Source organism: Nymphaea colorata, chromosome 8 (genome assembly GCF_008831285.2).
Source record: "Nymphaea colorata isolate Beijing-Zhang1983 chromosome 8, ASM883128v2, whole genome shotgun sequence".
NCBI lineage: Eukaryota > Viridiplantae > Streptophyta > Magnoliopsida > Nymphaeales > Nymphaeaceae > Nymphaea > Nymphaea colorata.
In genome coordinates, this window is record NC_045145.1 from 18,251,336 (window position 1) to 18,270,229 (window position 18,894).

General features: G+C 39.1%; 1 protein-coding gene across 1 annotated transcript; it reads left to right on the plus strand.

The window, feature by feature from the left end:
• Positions 1-398: 398 nt before the first annotated feature.
• Positions 399-18,409, plus strand: LOC116259570 (uncharacterized). The gene is made up of 12 exons (XM_031637426.1): positions 399-497; positions 1,449-1,600; positions 1,688-1,932; positions 2,265-2,393; positions 3,675-4,619; positions 4,844-4,969; positions 13,305-13,450; positions 14,730-14,881; positions 14,977-15,221; positions 15,559-15,687; positions 16,626-17,570; positions 18,091-18,409. The coding sequence occupies exons 1-12, from the start codon at positions 399-401 to the stop codon at positions 18,219-18,221; spliced, it is 3,444 nt and encodes a 1,147-aa protein (XP_031493286.1). The 3' UTR covers positions 18,222-18,409.
• The last annotated feature ends 485 nt before the right edge of the window (positions 18,410-18,894 follow it).

Below are 18,894 nucleotides of genomic sequence, written 5' to 3' on the forward strand. Positions count from 1 at the left end.
GGTGTCATCTGAAAGGAAAGTCGAATTGCATTTGTCTGTGACGCCACAAATGTCAAAACCAATGAAAACGCAGAAAGATTCTTGCTAATTCAAGTTTCGACCCTGTAGACCGTTAGAGCTTCGTGATCATGCAGATGAATAATCCACTTACACCAAACATTCTTTACATTCTTCAACAGTTCATGTCCTTGCCTTTAACCTGCCCAGCAGAAAGCGTCGAGATAATGGCGACCTTGGAGCTACATGGACTTGACCAGATCCATCGGTTCTTTTGACTATTTACCGTGGCAATGAATCGGCGAGGAAAGAAACAATCTCATGTAAAATGGCATCGCAGCCCATAAATTAATGCTCCTTTTTGTGGTGGAATGCATTCGTCCATCGTTATGTATTCGAGAATGGCTTTCCTCATGTTCCTTCTTCTTCAGATTCTACGCTTTCTTCTTTCATCCTTCTTGCTCGGTGCTTTGGCGAAAACCCATTACCACGACTTTGTTGTGAGTTTCTTTCTTGCATGCAAGCATGCAATCGTGCTTCATTGTTGTTAGAAGATGACATGCTCCACGTTGATGAGAAGTCCATTACTTGGTTTGAGTTTCTGCAGAGTAGTTCACGCGTCCTCCCTTTAGGAGAGAGACCGAGCAATGGCATCTACCAATTCTTCCGTGCTTTTCTAGGAATTGTGGAGAAGTACAAGTACTCATCGTTTTGTTTAGTTGCTAGATCCAAGCTCTTGCACAGAGAGTTGGATGAATAAATAACCAGCTTCGGAACCATTGTATTTGATGCGATCTTCTTCTCATTTCTGCCTTCAAAGAGGTGGTTGTTACTTTCAGTAAGGGTATTTTAGTCATTAAGGCTACAAACACCCGTCTTCGTGTAATGGGCCCCAACATACAGCCTGCTCCGATTGACTCCAACATTTTGGAGAGCATACAATATTTTCGGGTGTAGTAGAGATTGTTTTCTATGTGATTGGCATTTGGTAAAATGAGTAGTGTTCTTTGGAATACATGCATGTTCATATAACACGCATTGCAAGAATATTATATTCGTGTGCTAAGGAACATCAAATGACCATGTAGCTAGTATTGAATTGTTAGGTTTAGAAATGCACTCATTGTCAAATTTATATTTTCCGAAACCTTCGAATACATGTTCTTGGAACGTGTTCCACGAACACAATATTCTTCCAATCAAACGACTTCAGAGTGTGAAAAGGATCTTGATAATTATATAGCCAGGCTTTTCTTTAGCAACATTTGTCATTCGGCCAAAACGCTTTGTTTCATAATATATATATTTAGTTTTCCCTTTGGATCCTGCAGAGCTTTTAGAAATCATTCGTGCAGTTTACTGGAAACTAAATTGCACCCAGTTCTCAATTTGTGCTCATTCGTATTTCTCGTCTTTTAAAGTGGCCTGACATCAAAGTTTTCTCTTTGCAGGTGGCGCCAACTACATACACGAGGCTGTGCGTGACAAAGGACATCCTGACGGTGAACGGCCAGTTTCCAGGACCAACTTTATATGTTCACAAAGGCGATACAGTGATCATCAATGCCTATAACCAGGGGCCCTACAACGTTACCCTCCACTGGTACATAAATATTTTCTCCATTTTAATATATGGATAAAGGACAATGGTGTTTGCTTTGATTAATGGCAATTCACGAAAATGAGGCAGGCACGGGCTGAAGCAGCCGAGAAACCCCTGGTCGGATGGGCCTGAATACATCACCATGTGCGGCGTCCAGCCAAAGGCAAATTTCACCTACACGCTGATATTTAGCGTGGAGGAAGGGACGATCTGGTACCACGCCCACAGCGACTGGACGCGTGCTACGGTGCATGGAGCCATCGTCATCTACCCACGGGAAGGAACCACATACCCCTTCCCCAAGCCCTACAAGGAATACACTGTAGTCATCGGTAAGCAACCTTACAATCTCACTTGTAACATGAGTGTTCATGGTGCAACCATAGTTCATTCACATACTCGAATACAGTTGGTAATGAATGAGGAAATTTTCATTTCTGAGAGAGGGAGAGATTCATTCTCCGTCAAGGGACATATTTATGCCGGGGCAATTCAAATGGCAACGCTATTTTATCTCCAGTTAATTAAGACAATGTTGCTGGGAAACTCGTCGGAACAGAGAAAAGGAATTTCTGGTCAACCAAAGAAGATGACTCTTAAGTTTTCATTCCAAGTCGGAGTCGATTTTTTCTTTATATATTAATGTTGAAATCCTCAATCGCAGCTGAGTGGTGGAAGGCAGATGTAATGGCGGTGCTGCAGCAAGGACTGCAGACTGGCGGCGAGTTCAACCTTTCAGATGCCTACACCATTAATGGCCAACCTGGTGATCTATATCCTTGCTCAAAACCAGGTAACTTTCCTACCCTGATTGGTTGATCCAGAGGTTTTTACAGGAAGATAGATAAAAACAAATTACGAAAAACGATAACCACGTAAATGGTAACTTTGGATTTTTTTTTCTAAATAATAGATTGGATGCAGTATGCAAAATGTAGTACCAATGAGAGGCGATAGAAACGACAAAGTAAAATGCCCAAAATATTGGTGAACATGGGAAAGTTTCCCTGCAGAGTGGTTAAAAGTTCAAACAATAGTTTACACGACTATAACGTAAGAAGTCTACAGTCCCTTGAGATGGCCAATAGTCTTTTTCGAACAAAACGTAAGAAGTCAAAACGAAAATCCCTTGAGATGCAACATTGCTAGGAGGATAGCCCCCCCAAACTTTTATTAGCAAAGAATAAAACAAAATACAAGGTTCAGGAGCAACCAAAACATGAGAGGCAAACAGCCTCAACGTAAGTATTGTTAGACAAAATACTCGACAGCTCCCAAGAAGGATTCCGAGATAACGTTTTCATAGATCCTTTATGGCAGGATAGACACAGAGAAGCAAAATTAAAGTCATTAAAAGACTTAACAATCAAGGGTGTTGCAACTGGAAAAAAAAATGCCAAAAGAGTTGATATATATAATTCTAACTCCTTATAAATTAAGCTAAATTTGCAAAATTGGATTGGACTAAATCTCCTCCTTTGATAATCACTTTGGTCATCTGGATTTGACTAGTATTCTTGTGTACAATATTACCTTACTTCTTAGACAAAGTTTTTCCTACAATATTCGTCGCCCTACCCCCCAAACCCCATCATATTTTTGGAAACAGAACCAAATAGTCAAACCGTCAAATTGTTTTTCTTGTAGCTCAGGCATTCAGATCGTTTTGTTTATCGTCAATTCAATTCTTTGCAAATAGACTAATCGTTGAGCAGCCTTCATGTTTTTGTAGATTCAATCTTTTGCCAAAAATTACAGGTAAAACGCCTGTAAATTTCCATCCGCACCTTGTTTCGAGCGCAATCTTCTAGAAGCGATCATGATGTCAGGAATTCACCATATCCAGATTTAGCAGCATCCATTAACATAACTAATCTGGTATGAACTACCACACCGCAGCCTCCAATGAGAAAATTAATCAGAATTACATGCAAAGACAGATTTTGCATTCATGACAAGAAAAATAATTAAACCTCCCATGTCATTAATCTTATCATGTTTAAAATGCGATCGGCCTGTGCAGACCACGGACCGTGGTTGGATCTCCCCTGATCCTCTTTCTTATGATTTGCAGGCACCGTCCGATTTCAGTTCGAGTATGGGAAAACTTACCTCTTCCGGGTGGTCGCTGCCGGGATGAACAACGGCCACCTCCTCGGCATAGCAAATCACACGCTTGTATTAGTAGGCCGAGACGGCGCTTACCTGAAACCCCTTAGAACCAAATATTTCATGATAGGCCCCGGGCAGACGGCGGACATCCTTGTGAAAGCAAACCAACCTCCAAATCTCTATTACATGGCCGCTAGTCCTTACTCTGATGCTAATGGCGTGGCTTTCGACAACACCACATCCACCGCAATAGTCGAGTACCACGGCTACAACCCTTCCACTGCCTCTCCCCAGTTGCCTGAACTTCCGCTGTTCAATGATACAATTGCTGTCAACAATGTGGCAAGGCGCCAACGAAGTCTAGCTGACAAGAATCACCCCATTGACGTTCCCATGGAAATCGACACGAAGCTTGAATTTACAGTTTCAGTTAATGAACTCCCATGCGAGCAAGCTACTTGCTTAGGGCCTAATGGAACAAGGTTATCTGCTAGCATGAACAATATTTCATTTGTTACCCCGACGATCGACATACTCGAAGCTTACTACTACAAGATCAAGAATGTTTACACAACCGACTTCCCGGACTTCCCGCCATACTACTTCAATTTCACGGCGGATTCCTTCCCCAACGACCTTCTGGTTCCGACTCGTGGAACAAAAGTGAAGGTGCTGGAGTACAATGAGACGGTAGATCTTGTGTTGCAAGGGACCAACTTGGTTGCAGGGGAGAATCATCCTATTCACCTCCATGGATACAGCTTTTATGTTCTCGCCCGCGGATTCGGGAACTTTGATCCTGAGAAGGATCCACTGCAGTACAACCTGGTTGATCCTCCGGAGTTAAATACGGTTGGACTTCCAAAGAATGGATGGGCCGTCCTGAGATTTAGAGCCAGCAACCCAGGTAAATTTAATTATGTTCCTCCTTCTGTACTATTTTCATTGACAGTTGCTGTTTTGATAGCTGAAAATATGCCATTCTCTTTAGGAGGTTTTTCTCTAGCTCTCTATCATCTTGGAAAGCGAACATTCAATTTCAGGCATTAAGTACTGCTTCTTAAGCGCTGCTAATGGCTAAAAAGAGTACATTGGTCTAATCCTGATCTTCTCATGGTGGTATCTACGCAGGTGTATGGATGATGCATTGCCACTTCGACCGCCACCTTTCTTGGGGGATGGTTGCAGTCTTCATTGTCAAAAATGGTCCCACTGCCGATACAAGCCTATTGCCACCTCCACCATACATGCCTCCCTGTTGAGAAGATGCTTGACTAAAAAACAGAGAAAAACACATCATGTTAATAGGCATATTTGGTCTCTCTTATGGTTACTTTTACAGGGAATCAAGTACAAAATTTTGATTTGTCAATGGTATATTTCTTGTAGCATGCAACAAATTTTGATGTTAACCAATGTTCTTTTGCTGTAATAAATACCTTTTCTACTTCTTCTTCTTCTTCTTTCTCTCTCTCTCTCTCTCTCTCTCTCTCTCTCTCTCTCTCGGTGGGTGTTTTTGCAAGATAGTTTTCTGCTCTTGCACTGGACCGGCAGACCCAGAAACATTTTAATATAGTCAGGTGTAGGGAAAATCCAATGTTATCCATAATAGATCTGCTACAAGGGAAAAACAGAACACTAGACATAAACGCATCCAGCCTTTAAGGGGGAGACGAGAGACTTGGTCTCTTACTCAGGGTGAATTAGGACTCCTGCCGACCTGAAACAATTAAACACAAAAAAAGTTGTTTTTATTTATCTCTGATCATGCAATGGTAACACCTTTTACCAGGAACTGGAGCATGTCCCCGAGTTAAGATTCAAAAGCTTCCTATTAATCGAGCAGTTTTACTTACATTCATGAAACATGGGCTTTCGGTTTGACGGTCAATTTTTCGAAGTCGTGGAACGGACGTAAGTGCAAGTGATTTGACACCAGCTTGATTATGGCTCGGCAAAGTTTTATCGAGATTGGTTCTTTACGTACGCTTGTGCATGTATACATGATCAAAATATATTAGTTAGGAAAAATAAAAGAAATTACGAAAATATTAAAAGTTTCAAATGTCTTTATCTTTATAAAAATTTCTAAATTATCCCAACCCCTTTTTTTTCGTTTGGTATATTTTTGTTGCAAAGAACTGGATCTAGGCTTTATTTTTGAAAAAGGAGGAGCCGCCAGTGAAATTGAACACATGTAATTTATGTTCTCAACGGCATGTCTTAATCATCACGATGGATCAACCAGTCTGTCTCCTTATGGTTGTAAGATCCGCTTCAAAAATTCATATGCTGGAAACGTAATTGGGTTAGACCTCGCTTCTAACGTGTAAAATGTGATTAGTGCCTATTTCTTTCCCAAACAAAGTTGAGTACATGAAGAAATTACGTGATTTTTTTAACCATTTCTAGAAAATTTCTGCAACAAAGCTCCATGTTTCCCGAGCCTAGCTAGCTTCTTCAGGAGACGATATATGATTTTAAGTAGTAACGGGGCCACATATAGACACTCGCGCTTCAATTTTCTTTCATTTTTACATTATGGTTTTTTGGGTTTTCTAATATTTACTTTGATTATATACGTAAAGTGCCCCTTTAAATATGAAAATGTGTAAATTATTGCTCCATGGCACTTAGAAAATTTTTCTAACTCCGGCAGTTTTCGAGGTGGCACTTAGAAACAACAAAGCGATCCGGTGGGTGGGACCCCTGGGCTTGGCCTGTTTAATTAGGTTCATAAATAGCAGCATGGAGCGCCCAAGACATGAAAGTAAGTTCCACATGCATGAGCAGAAAAGAAAGGCAAAGGATTCCGGTTGTAAATTAAACCTAGAAATTTACGGGGCCCAAATTATATTTTGCAAAGTGTTTACAGTAGCTTAATTGCAATTTTTGAAATTTCGGAGGGAAAGTTTGACTTGGGCGGAAATCAGGGCGTTAAGAGATGTACAAATTATTTTCGTTCCTTTCAAAATTTAAAAACTTTAATTCAGTCCAAAAATTTTTTCTTTACCCTTAAATTGATTTTGCTTTTTCGGAGCTATCATTGTACACTGACGCACCTTTCAGGTCGCACATATTAATCTGCAACGCAAAAGCAAACATCAATGTGGCGTCTATGAAAGTGACATTAATTTCTGCATCAGTGACGCTTTTGTACATTGTCGCTGGTGCAAGCAACGACACTCTTGCAGCAGTGATCGTCGTTGCTGCAAGCCGCGAAGTGATTATGCGAGTCTTCTGCTAGTTTTCTTGGTTCTGTTTGCTGTAACTGTTGTGATGGCGGTTTGGTGTTTCAAATGCCGTAGGCTATTGTGGGTATGAAGTAAACTCAAATTAAATGTACACCAGATCTAGATCTAGTTGGGTGGATGTTTCTATGCTGAATCCAGATCTGAATCTAGTTCATATTCCTCATGAGAAAAAAGCAACTGAATCTACTAAACTACTTGTAGCTAGCAAAAATTAAAGCCTTTTATGTTCTATAGATGTACCACATTGGTCTTTCAATTCTATCTATAGATGTTACGGTTTGTTTTAAAAGTACTACAAATTGTTACACTCTACAGGGTTCATTTTTATGAGATATCCATGTAAATGACATACATGTGTGTAAGAAGTGCAGGAGCGTTTTGCATAATGTATTTTTTTATAATCGAATTTAGTTTGACCCTACCTGAATAAGTTTGTTGGACCGTTTGGCCCGCCTCTGAAAAAAAAAAATCCCCGCTTCGCGTCTGTGTACGTTGGCTTTGCTTTCCAAAGTTAACCTGTTATCATGTGTTTTATGGGGTCACCTATACCCAATCTTGTAAATGAACCCTTTATTATACAATAAGTCAATATATTCTAGATTACTAGAGATGACATGCTAATTCAAGAGCCAGAACTTACGTCACATGCATCGAGAACTTAACTTGTTAGTGATGCTTTTTGAAGATCGCCTCATTATAATTGTAGAGTATATTTGCTCAAGAAGCTCACTTGCAAAATAGCGTATATATCGTAGCTTCAAACATGTCAAGCTTAAGGATTTGTGCCACACCCAAAAGCAAGGGAGTTGGGATATTTTGAAAATTATTTAAAAAAGTTGTCCTTTTTAGTCTCTTAACTTTTTTTATTTTGTCCCTACAAAAAATTCTTTTTTTTTATTTGCTAGAGCGTACATCCGGAGATGAAGTGGTATTTTTAAATTTTTTTATAAAATAAATAGGTATTTAGATTTTTTTTTTACTTTTTCATATTCCTTTTTTACTTTTCTAATTTTTTTTTAATTTTAGTAAGGATATATGTATAATTTTTCGTGCCTAGGATTGTAGCCACATAACAAGCTTTGTTAAATTTACGACTGTTGATTAAGTTCTACCTACCCACTTCACCAATTTCTTCATTATCTCACTCTTTTTTTTCTTATTTATCTCACTTTTTTTTTTTTTCTCTTGAGCGTCCTAGGAGGGCAGTGTTGACAAGATTGAGTTGCATGCACACCTCTCTTTCTCTCCACGCAACAAATAAAAGCCATGTACACTTTAATCTTTTAATATTTTTATTTGCTCTTTTCAAAAATCTTATTTTTGTATTTTAATGAAGATATTTGAGTCATTACACATTCATGTCCATGTGTACAGAGCGAGCTTCGAGCGTTTGACGTTGAAGAAGGTTCGCCCTTCCATCACACGAGCCCTCTGACCTCAACGGTCAATCAAGCATACAGATTCAGCATTCCACGTTTCCAGTTCTCTTCCTTCTTCCCATCGCTCTTTGAACATAAATTAAATCGGCGAGGAAAGTCAGAACAAAGTGCCGTTACAAACTTCTTCGCTATTTGTCTCCAACCCATAATTACGGCAGTTATAATGCGTTAATTGACGATAACAACGGTTAATTTTTCATTTTAATTAGTCATCTAACAACAACCAACCGGAAAATTTGGATCATCAGCTGCTTGGTTTGACGTGAATCCAAATCCACGTACGTGCGTCATGGACCAATCGAGTAGGCGGCATGAGCGCCAAATATGACGTGGGAGCGAAGTCACAAATGATCCACCAACTATGACGTCCGAGTGTAGTCCCCAATGGTTGGTCCACGAACGCGACCTCTAACTTTTTCAACTTTTGGAAAGGAAACAAACTTTGCATAATGTTAAACTTTTGCCATAAATTTACCAATCGTATTTGCATGATTTAATTAATGTGATTCTAAAACCAGGGGCGAAGCCAAGATTTTTTTTTTTTTTTTTCATCTCGGTTGGGCCAAACTGAATCTAAAATGACAGAACTAAATTTTTTTAATCTTTTAAATGTATTTCTTTTTTTCGATTAGTTGAGGTGGCACCCCCTGTCTAAAACCACGATAACGGTCTTAATCGTTCGACTTTTAAAATTTAATATAATGTTAGGTTTTGATGCTACGATTTTTGTTGTGATTTCGTCCTGCCAGGTGTATTCTAAACAATTATATATATATATATATATACACACACCAGATCGAGTTACGTGCACACACACCAGATTGAGTTGCGTGCACGCACGCAACAAATATACACTCATAAAAAAAGAGAGGGTCAGGGCATTTTAAAAAAAATTATCATCAGTCTACTTTTTAGTCTTTTTACTTCTTATAATCTCTTGTTTTTTTTTTTTTTAACAAGGATATTTTAGTTTATGCATGCAGAAAAGTAGGCATACACACAGAATGGATTAAATGACCGCTCCAAGAAGGGGAATTGGTGGAAGTTCTTTGTTATAGAGAAAATTGATGGGTTGTTCTTTGCTGGATATCTTCCTACGCCTTCTTTCTGCCACTTGCGTCACGAAATCATCCTTTCTACCAACACCTTTTATCATTTCCTCAATCATTTCGTTTCAATGTAGACGAATGATTCGTTTTGGATGCAAGGCGGACGTTGCTTCTTGCTTCCACCTCTCATTACATGCACAAACAAGTATTACAAGCAAATTTTGCCTACCAATCCTTTTATTTGAGTTGTAGTCAATACTAATCTTATGCAAAAACTAAGGATGTCAGTATATCCGACTTGAATCAGATATTCGACCAATAAATATCATATATCTAATGCTCTTATATTTGAAATATTGGTAAAATTTGGTTCAAAATTTATATTTGGATATTACTTTTCTTTATTCTAATTCAAATCGAAACATGTGAATACCCCCAAAAAGCATATATGATCAAGAGTATATTCAATTCAAATTCAAATCCGATCAGTTGACATCTTTTACCAATAATCATACCCTCAAAAGATCGTTCGTCATCAAACTGCGGCTATATTACGATGCAACGCGTGCCTTTTGATTTTGTGGTGGTCTCGTGCCCGTGTGATCTTTCCTAAAAGTTGAAGTTGATGACTGACCAAATTTGGCTACGGATTAGGCCTTGGAGGAAAACAGTCCGGAGACGGACCTGATTTCTTTATCAAAGTTCACATTTCTTGCTTATGAAGAAAGGAGATACACAGGCGAGTTAGGCGAAATTTTCTCCTTCAATCTTATCGGTGGATGGAGGAAGCAAGTTACCATTCATTCACGCTACCTAGCTAACTTCCCTTAATTTGCGGTAATACTACCACAGTTTCAGGCACGTGACCACGGTACGTCAGTGGATCCGATCTGGGTTCGGATTTAGCTTTCAGTCCAAGCCCTGGCACTTGACCATTTCACTATCCATTTGCGTATGTTAGTCCATGAGAAGGCCCCTGCCCTTGACTAACTAAGCAGCTCTAGACCCCCGAGAACTAGCAAAGATGGCTTTAGGTTCCGCTCTCCTTCACCCTGAAAAAATGGTGGATCGATCTGTAGACCAACTGGGAATTAAATGACTAGTCCTGTCGTAATCAATGAAGTGGTCTTTTTGTTCGGATCGAATTGATGGAAGGAGGAGACATTCCCCTACTGATTGAACTACCAATTGCTTTTTAATCATTTCCTTAACGTCTATCTCACGCGTCCGTCGTTCTCAATGATATTACAGCTAATCTTTAACATAGGTCGATTTCAGATGGGCGCGTTCAGATCGAATTGATGGAAAAACGATGCAATTATTAATGTCCCACGGATTGAACTACCACTTTTAGCTTAACAGTGTTGCCAGCCGATTATTCATCGAATATTCAATTATTCAGATGTGAATTTGGATTCATATACAAATAACAAAAAGTTATATTTGAATCTAAATCTAAAAATCCAATTTTACAATCCAAAATCCGACTTTTATATTTATATATGAATATGCATCCGTATTTTGCCGATTTTCAGCATTAGATATATGATATTTGTTTAAAAGTAAATCTAAGCTGAATCTAATGAGATGTTATGTATATGTTATTCCAAATCCAACCGAATGTCATTTATTAAATCTGAACCCGCTCTGATTTCTTAATCATATATTATTTTTTTTTTCATATCTGATTTTTTGAATCAGCTCTGTTGATATGTTACTCAAATTGTATATATTGACATCCGTGCTTTTAAAATTTTTTAGTCTACTCTATCTATCTCACTTATTTGTTGTTCCCAACAAATGCTAATTGTCTAGTCATCAACTTAATTAATTTAATTTAAGTGGGCCTGGTCAAATCAAATTATGGGACCAGATCGGTACGCAATGACCCAACTGATTGAGCTATCACTTTTATTTATTTATTTTTAACTATTTCACGAGTGGCGTGGCGGAACCAGAAGTTTTTTAGCTAAGGGGCACAGTTGTAGAAATTGTCGTTTCTTATGGGGCACAACATATATGCACGCCAGCCTATATGTAGCTATGTTAGTGTATTTCACACATGCATTTGCTGTTATCAATGTCACTACTTTATTCATAATTAGCCAGCAACATATGGGATTGATGTTGGAAGAAGGATCCCCATCCGATTAGTGTACTGATGGACATTTTATTTTATTTCTTAAATCATACATTCCTTTTATTTGTTGTTATTGTTATTGTTATCAACGACCAAGTTTACTCATTAATAAGATCGATATTAATTTTCGTATATTCATAACGAGCATGTCTCAACAACTTATTTATTTAAAATCCAAGGATTTGCCATAGTTTTTGGTACTTTGATATTTTCTTATTTTTTAAAAATACAATACTTATGTTATGCTGCTCAATCTGATTTTGTTCTTCCCCTGACAAGCAATTCCTTCTGGAAACACTTTAATTCAAAAGTCAATTTAGACACACCATATATTACTACTGGGTACTGCACAGTGGAGAAAAATCTAGTAAAGGCATATATGAATTCGTGCCATTCAAAAGGCCTTTTTTTTTTCAAATTCATTTTTTATTCATAAAAATTCAATTTAACCTTCTTGCTATTGACAAATTTGATCGTGCCTTCTCGTGTTGTTCCAAATTGTAATCTTTGGATTAGAGTGGTTTTACTATAACCATTTAGGTCCCGATCCGAGCTCTGTGAACCTTAAGGGTGAAGGCATAGGGGAGGCTGCTGCCTCTCTTGGGAAGTTCTCAGTGGAGATGAATCACTCACGTTGAAGTTTTGGGAACAAATTAGAAAGAGAATAACAGTGTGAATTAGGAGAATAACATGCAAGTACTTTTTAAGTTCACTAGTATAGTAAGTCATTTTGCTAAAATTCACTAGTATAGTAAGTCACAGCCATAGCTAATAACAAAAGTATGTTTTTTTTTCTTGAGAATGTATGGATACATCATGGAAACATAACGTCAAGAAAAGAATATTCCCCAGTTCTCTTGAGAAATGCCAGGAAAATATGTGATACTGTAGGTTATGAAAAATCAATTAATATAAAAAAAATTAGACAGATTACAAAAGTGTACAATTGTTAAGTTCACATTAAACTATGACAAATATTGTTGGAAGTACTTGCATATTTATTCTGCATTATTTGATCTCAGATCACAAGCTATTTCGTGCTCCACCATTATTTTCCGAAAATGGGTTTTTCCCATTTCTAAGATTTTAATTGCTAAGCTGCAATCGTGCGATCACTTAATTACCAGTTGGCTGTCACAATCTTCAAATCCGAACCCAATGAAAACCAAGCGTTTCGGTGATTCGATCATCTTCCAAAAGTCTATATCAACAATTCCGCACACAGAATTCGATCATCAAAGTCTTAACTGGAAAAATAACTTTGCACAAAACGCAGCGTCGCCAACTACGATTATCAGCAATCACCATTTCTATTCAAAAGTCAAGGTCGTAATATGGAGCTTCCACATGAAAATTTACAGGTGTTGGTTTGGAAGGAAAGTGGAATTGCTTCTGTTGGTGACGCCGCATAGGTCAAACCATTGAAAATCCAGAAAGATTCTTGCCAATTCAAGGCTCGACCCTGTGCACCGATAGAACTTCGTAATCACGTACATGAACAATCCACTTACTCCACGCATTCTTCTACAATGTTCAACAGTTTGTGTTCTTGCCTCTAACCTGCCCCGCAGAAAGCTTTGATAATGGCGACCATGGGGGCTACATGGACTTGACCTGATCCATCGGCTCTTTGACCATTTACCGTGGCAATGAAACGGCGAGGAAAGAAACAAGCTCACGTAAAATGGCGTCGCAGCCTATAAATTAAAGCCCTTCCTTGTGCTGGAATCCATGCATCCATCGTTGTGTACTCGAGAATGGCTTTCCGCAAGCTCCTTCTTCTCCAGATTTTAGGCTTTCTTCTTTCATCCTCCTTGCTCGGTGCTTTGGCGAAAACCCATTACCACGACTTTGTTGTGAGTTTCTTTTTAGCATGCATGCAAGCGTGCACTCGTGCTTAATTGGTCTTAGAAGATGACATGCTCCTCCTTAACGAGAAGTTTATTACTCGTTTGAATTTCTCCGGAATACTGCACTCTCCTTCCTTTAGGACTTAGGAGAGACACCGAGCAATGGCATGTACCAAGTGTGCCGTGCTTTTCTAGGAATTGCAGGATGTTACTTATTGCTTGGTTTAATGATTTGATCCAAGCTCCTGGGGAGTTGAGATATTTTCAGGATTTTTTATAAAAGAATTGTCTTTTTGAAACTTTTAATTTTTCACAATTTTTTTATAGGCTGGTGATCTCTTTTTTACTGATTTGGAGTATTTGTCATTGCACACCACTTTAACGCACAAATAACCGGCTTTGTATTTGATGCTCTTTTTCCTCTCATTTCTATCTTTATAGGGATGGTTTTTACAATCATGAAGGGTAGTTCAGAAATTAAGGCTACAACACCCGCTATCGTATCGAGGGGCCCAATATATATATATATATATATATAACCTGCTTTGATTAGATCCTGTCCCATATTTGACCAATTTAGATAATTCCCTTTTTTTTACCTTTATCGTCTCTTCATATTAACCTGCTTTGATTAGATCCTGTCTCATATTTGAGCAATTTAGATAATTCCCTTTTACCCTTATCGTCTCCTCATATTCTTGCCACCATCCAAACTCCAACATTTTGGAGAGCGTACCATCAATATTTTTTGTGTGTAGTAGCGACGGTGTTCTATGTGATTAGAATTTGGTAAAAAGAATATTGTGTTCTTTGGAACACATCCATGTTCTTATAAGACGTACTGCAAGAATAGTGTATTCTTGTGCTAAAGAAAATTAGATGACCATTATATCTAGTATTTGATTGTTATGTTTAGAAATACACTCATTGTCAAACTATATTTTCAGAAATATTCGATTACATGTTCTAGGAACGTGTTCCACGAACACAATATTCTACCCATCAGACGACTTCAGAGTGTGAAAAGGAAGTTGATAAAGTCTGAGCTCATGATTAATATATTTGTATAGCTAGGCTTTTCCTCGGCATCATTTGTCATTCGACAAAAACGCTTTGTTTCTTAGTACGTATTAAGTTTTCCTTTGGAACCACCGGAGCTTTGAACAATCTAATCGTGTTAGGGAGAAATCGGCTGGAAACTAAATTGCACCCAGTTCACAATTTGAGCTCAATTCGCATTTTTCATGTTTTAAAGTGGCCTGACATCAAAGTTTTCTCTTCGCAGGTGGCACCAACTTCATACACGCGGCTGTGTGAGACAAAGGACATCCTGACCGTGAACGGCCAGTTTCCAGGACCAACTTTATATGTTCACAAAGGCGATACAGTGATCATCAACGTCTATAACCAGGCGCCTTACAACGTCACCCTCCACTGGTACACATATTATATTTTCTCCGTATTTCCCTGTATATGTATATAAAGGAGAATGGTGTTTGCTTGATTAATGGCGACTGGTGAAAATGAGGCAGGCACGGGCTGAAGCAGCCGAGGAACCCCTGGTCGGATGGGCCGGAATACATCACCATGTGCGGCATCCAGCCGAAGGCAAATTTCACCTACACGCTGATATTCAGCACGGAGGAAGGGACGATCTGGTACCACGCCCACAGCGACTGGACGCGTGCTACGGTGCATGGAGCCATCGTCATCTACCCACGGGAAGGAACCACATACCCCTTCCCCAAGCCCCACAAGGAATACACTGTAGTCATCGGTAAGCGCCCTTACAATCTCACTTGCAATATGAATGTTCATGGTGCAACCATAGTTGATTCAGATAAAGTTGGTAATGAGTTATGAAATTTTCGTTGCTGAGATGGGGAGAAATTCATTCTCTGTCGAGGTTCATGTTTATTCCGAGGCAATTTCAGCCGGCAACGCTATTTTATCTCCAGTTAATTTAGACAATGTTTCTGGGAAACTTGTGGGAATAGAGAAAGAGAAGTTCTGCTCAACCAAGCGAGATGTTTCCTACGTTTTTGTTCCAAGTCGAAGTCGATTTTTTCTTTATATATATATATATATATTCACGTTGAAAAACTCAATCGCAGGCGAGTGGTGGAAGGCTGATGTAATGGCGGTGATGCAACAAGCAATGCAGACTGGGGCCGATTTCAACCTTTCAGATGCCTACACCATTAATGGCCAACCTGGTGATCTTTATCCATGCTCAAAACCAGGTAACTTTTCTACCTGGATCCAGAGGTATTTACCAGAAGATATATAGATAGAAACAAATTACGAAAAAACGATAACCAGGTACTTGGTAACCTTTCAGGCCTGGAAGCTTTTTTTTTTTTTTAATTATTGGTTCGGATGAACGATGTCGAACGTCGCAACCATGAAAGGTGACGGAAATGACAAAGTCAAGTCTCCATATTGTTGTTGAACATGGGAAAGGTTTCCCTGCAGAGTGGTTCAAAGTTCAAACAATAGTTTACACGACTCCAATATCCTAGAAAGTGTTTTTTTTTTTTTAAGAACAAAACGTAAGAAGTCAAAACAAAAATCCCTTGCCGGAAGAGATACCAAAAGAATCATTTGTCCTTGGAAAAAAATCTTTAGAAATGAAATACTATATTAAAAAAATACTATTTCTGATAAGTCAAACTCAATTTGAAAAATTGGATTGGACTAGAACCAATTAATCAATCCGTCAAATGAGTTTTCTTGTAGCTCGCTCTTTGAACAAGTAGTTTTGTTTATCCGATTCTTCCCAATTCAAATAATCCATTAGTCGTTATGCAGCCTTCAACCAGCTCATGTTTCTGCGTATTCAATATTTTGCCAAAAATTACATGTAAAAGCGCCAATAAATCTCCACCGCACCTAGTATCGAAACCCAATTCCTAAAACCTCTTCTAGAAGCTTATCATGGTTTCAGGAGTTCATGATATCCTGGCTGAGCCACATCCCTTGGCATAATTAATCTGGTATGAACTGCCAAACCAAAGCCAGCCGATGAGAAAATCAATAAGAATTACATGCAAAGATAGATTTTGCATTCATGACAAGAACAATAACTAAACCTACCATGTCATCAAACTTATCATATATAAATGCGATCTTCCCGGACCGCGGTTCGATCTCCGCTGACCCACTTTCTCATGGCTTGCAGGGACCGTCCGATTTCCATTCGAGTATGGGAAAACTTACCTCTTCCGGGTTATCGGCTCCGCGATGAGCAACGGCCACTTCTTCGGCATAGCAAATCACACGCTTGTATTAGTCGGCAGAGACGGCGCTTACCTGAAACCCCTTAGAACCAAATATTTCATGATAGGCCCAGGGCAGACGGCGGACATCCTTGTGAAAGCAAACCGACCTCCAAATCTCTATTACATGGCTGCTAGTCCCTACTCTGCCGCTGAGGGCGTGGCTTTCGACAACACCACTGCCACTGCAATAGTCGAGTACGAGGGCTACAACCATTCCACTACCTCTCCCCAATTGCCTGATCTTCCGCTGTTCAATGATACAATTGCTGTCAACAATGTGGCTAGGCGACAACGAAGTCTGGCTGACAAGAATCACCCCATTAACGTTCCCATGAAAATCGACACGAAGCTAGAAATTACAGTTTCAGTTAATGAACTCCCATGCAACAATGGTACTTGCTTAGGGCCCAATGGAACGAGGTTATCTGCTAGCATGAACAACATTTCATTTGTTACCCCAACGATCGACGTACTCCAAGCTTACTACAACAAGATCAAGAATGTTTACACAACTGACTTCCCGGACTTCCCGCCATACTACTTCAATTTCACGGCGGATTCGTTCCCCAATGACATTCTTATTCCAACTCTCGGAACAAAAGTGAAGGTGCTGGAGTACAATGAAACGGTAGAGCTGGTGTTGCAAGGGACCAACTTGTTGGCAGGAGAGGATCATCCTATTCATCTACATGGGTACAGCTTCTATGTTCTCGCCCGAGGCTTTGGGAACTTTGATCCTGAGAAAGATCCACTGCAGTACAACCTGGTTGATCCTCCGAAATTAAATACAGTTGGACTTCCAAAGAATGGATGGGCAGTCGTGAGATTTAGAGCCAACAACCCAGGTAAATTAAATTATGTTCCTCCTTCTGTACTATTTTCATTGATAGTTGCTGTTTCGATAGCCGAAAAGACGTCATTCTCTTTTGGAGGTTTTTTTTTTAATAGCTCTGTGTCATCTTCGAAAGCGCACATGCAGTTCACTGTTCATACAAGAGGGATGAGTTTGCCCAAACACAACCTGGATGGTGAATTGGGAAATGTGTAAGGTCGAAGTTGGCTAAATGCATTGAGGGAGGGTTCGAATTTGGTTAATTCTAGTTAAAAAAACTAGAAACACTGCTGCCCAAATCTGGTTATAAGTTACACCCTTAATTGCTGGAATCTAGGTATTAAGTGCCACAGTGAAACAAATACTTGCAAAATGCTTTATATGTCAGCTTTTGTGTGTGTGTGTGTGTGTGTGTGTGTGTGTGTGTGTGTAATGAGAGAAAGAAAGAGATATTAACTACTACTACTATGATCGCTGCTAATGGCTAAAAGGAGTAGACTGGTCTAATACTGATCTTGGTGGTACCTGTGCAGGTGTTTGGTTGATGCATTGTCATTTGGACCGTCACTATTCTTGGGGGATGATTGCAGTCTTCATCGTCAAAAATGGTCCCACTGCCAATACAAGCCTATTGCCACCTCCACCATATATGCCTCCGTGTTGAGAAGATGCTTGACTAAACGGAGAAAAACACATCATGTTAATAGGCATATTTGGTCTCCCTTATGGTTACTTTTACAGGGAATGAAGTTCAAAATATATAAATTTGATTTGTCATTGGCATATTTCTTGTAGCATGCAATAAACTTTGATGTTAACCATTGTTCGTTTGTTATAATAAACACCTTCTTCTTCTGCTCCTTCTTCTTCTTCTTCTTCTCTCTCTCTCTCTCCCTGTGTTTTTGGACGAGTTTTCTTCTCCTGCATTTGACCAGCAAACCCGGAAACATCTTAATATAGTCCTGTTGATGGAAAAACTGAAGTTATTCGTAATTGATCTACTACAAGTGAAAAAATGAGGGTGTGGCATCACATAACACGAGGTGACATTTGGTGCTCATCTTCCCAAGCAAGCCGAGCTGAACCGTCATTGGAGGAGAACCAACTTAGACCACCTTTATAACTTTCTTCTTTTAGAAGTGAATTCCCATCTTTCAGGTTTTCACGGAACACTACAAAGGTGAAATTCAAAGTAATCATCACTATTACGAGTGAAACAATTCAATTACGAGAAATTTCTGGAAATGCTGATCACCTAATTTTAGAGAATCTTGCCCAGCTGCTAAATTTTACCAAATCATTGTTACGGTTCTCAGATTGGAAAAACGAAAATTAGT

Coding starts and splice junctions, on each gene's coding strand:
- LOC116259570 (XM_031637426.1), top strand. CDS start 399: ATGGCTTTCCTCATGTTCCTTCTTCTTCAGATTCTACGCTTTCTTCTT. Junction 498..1,448: donor CCCATTACCACGACTTTGTT/GTGAGTTTCTTT, acceptor TTCTCTTTGCAG/GTGGCGCCAACTACATACAC. Junction 14,882..14,976: donor TACAACGTCACCCTCCACTG/GTACACATATTA, acceptor AAAATGAGGCAG/GCACGGGCTGAAGCAGCCGA.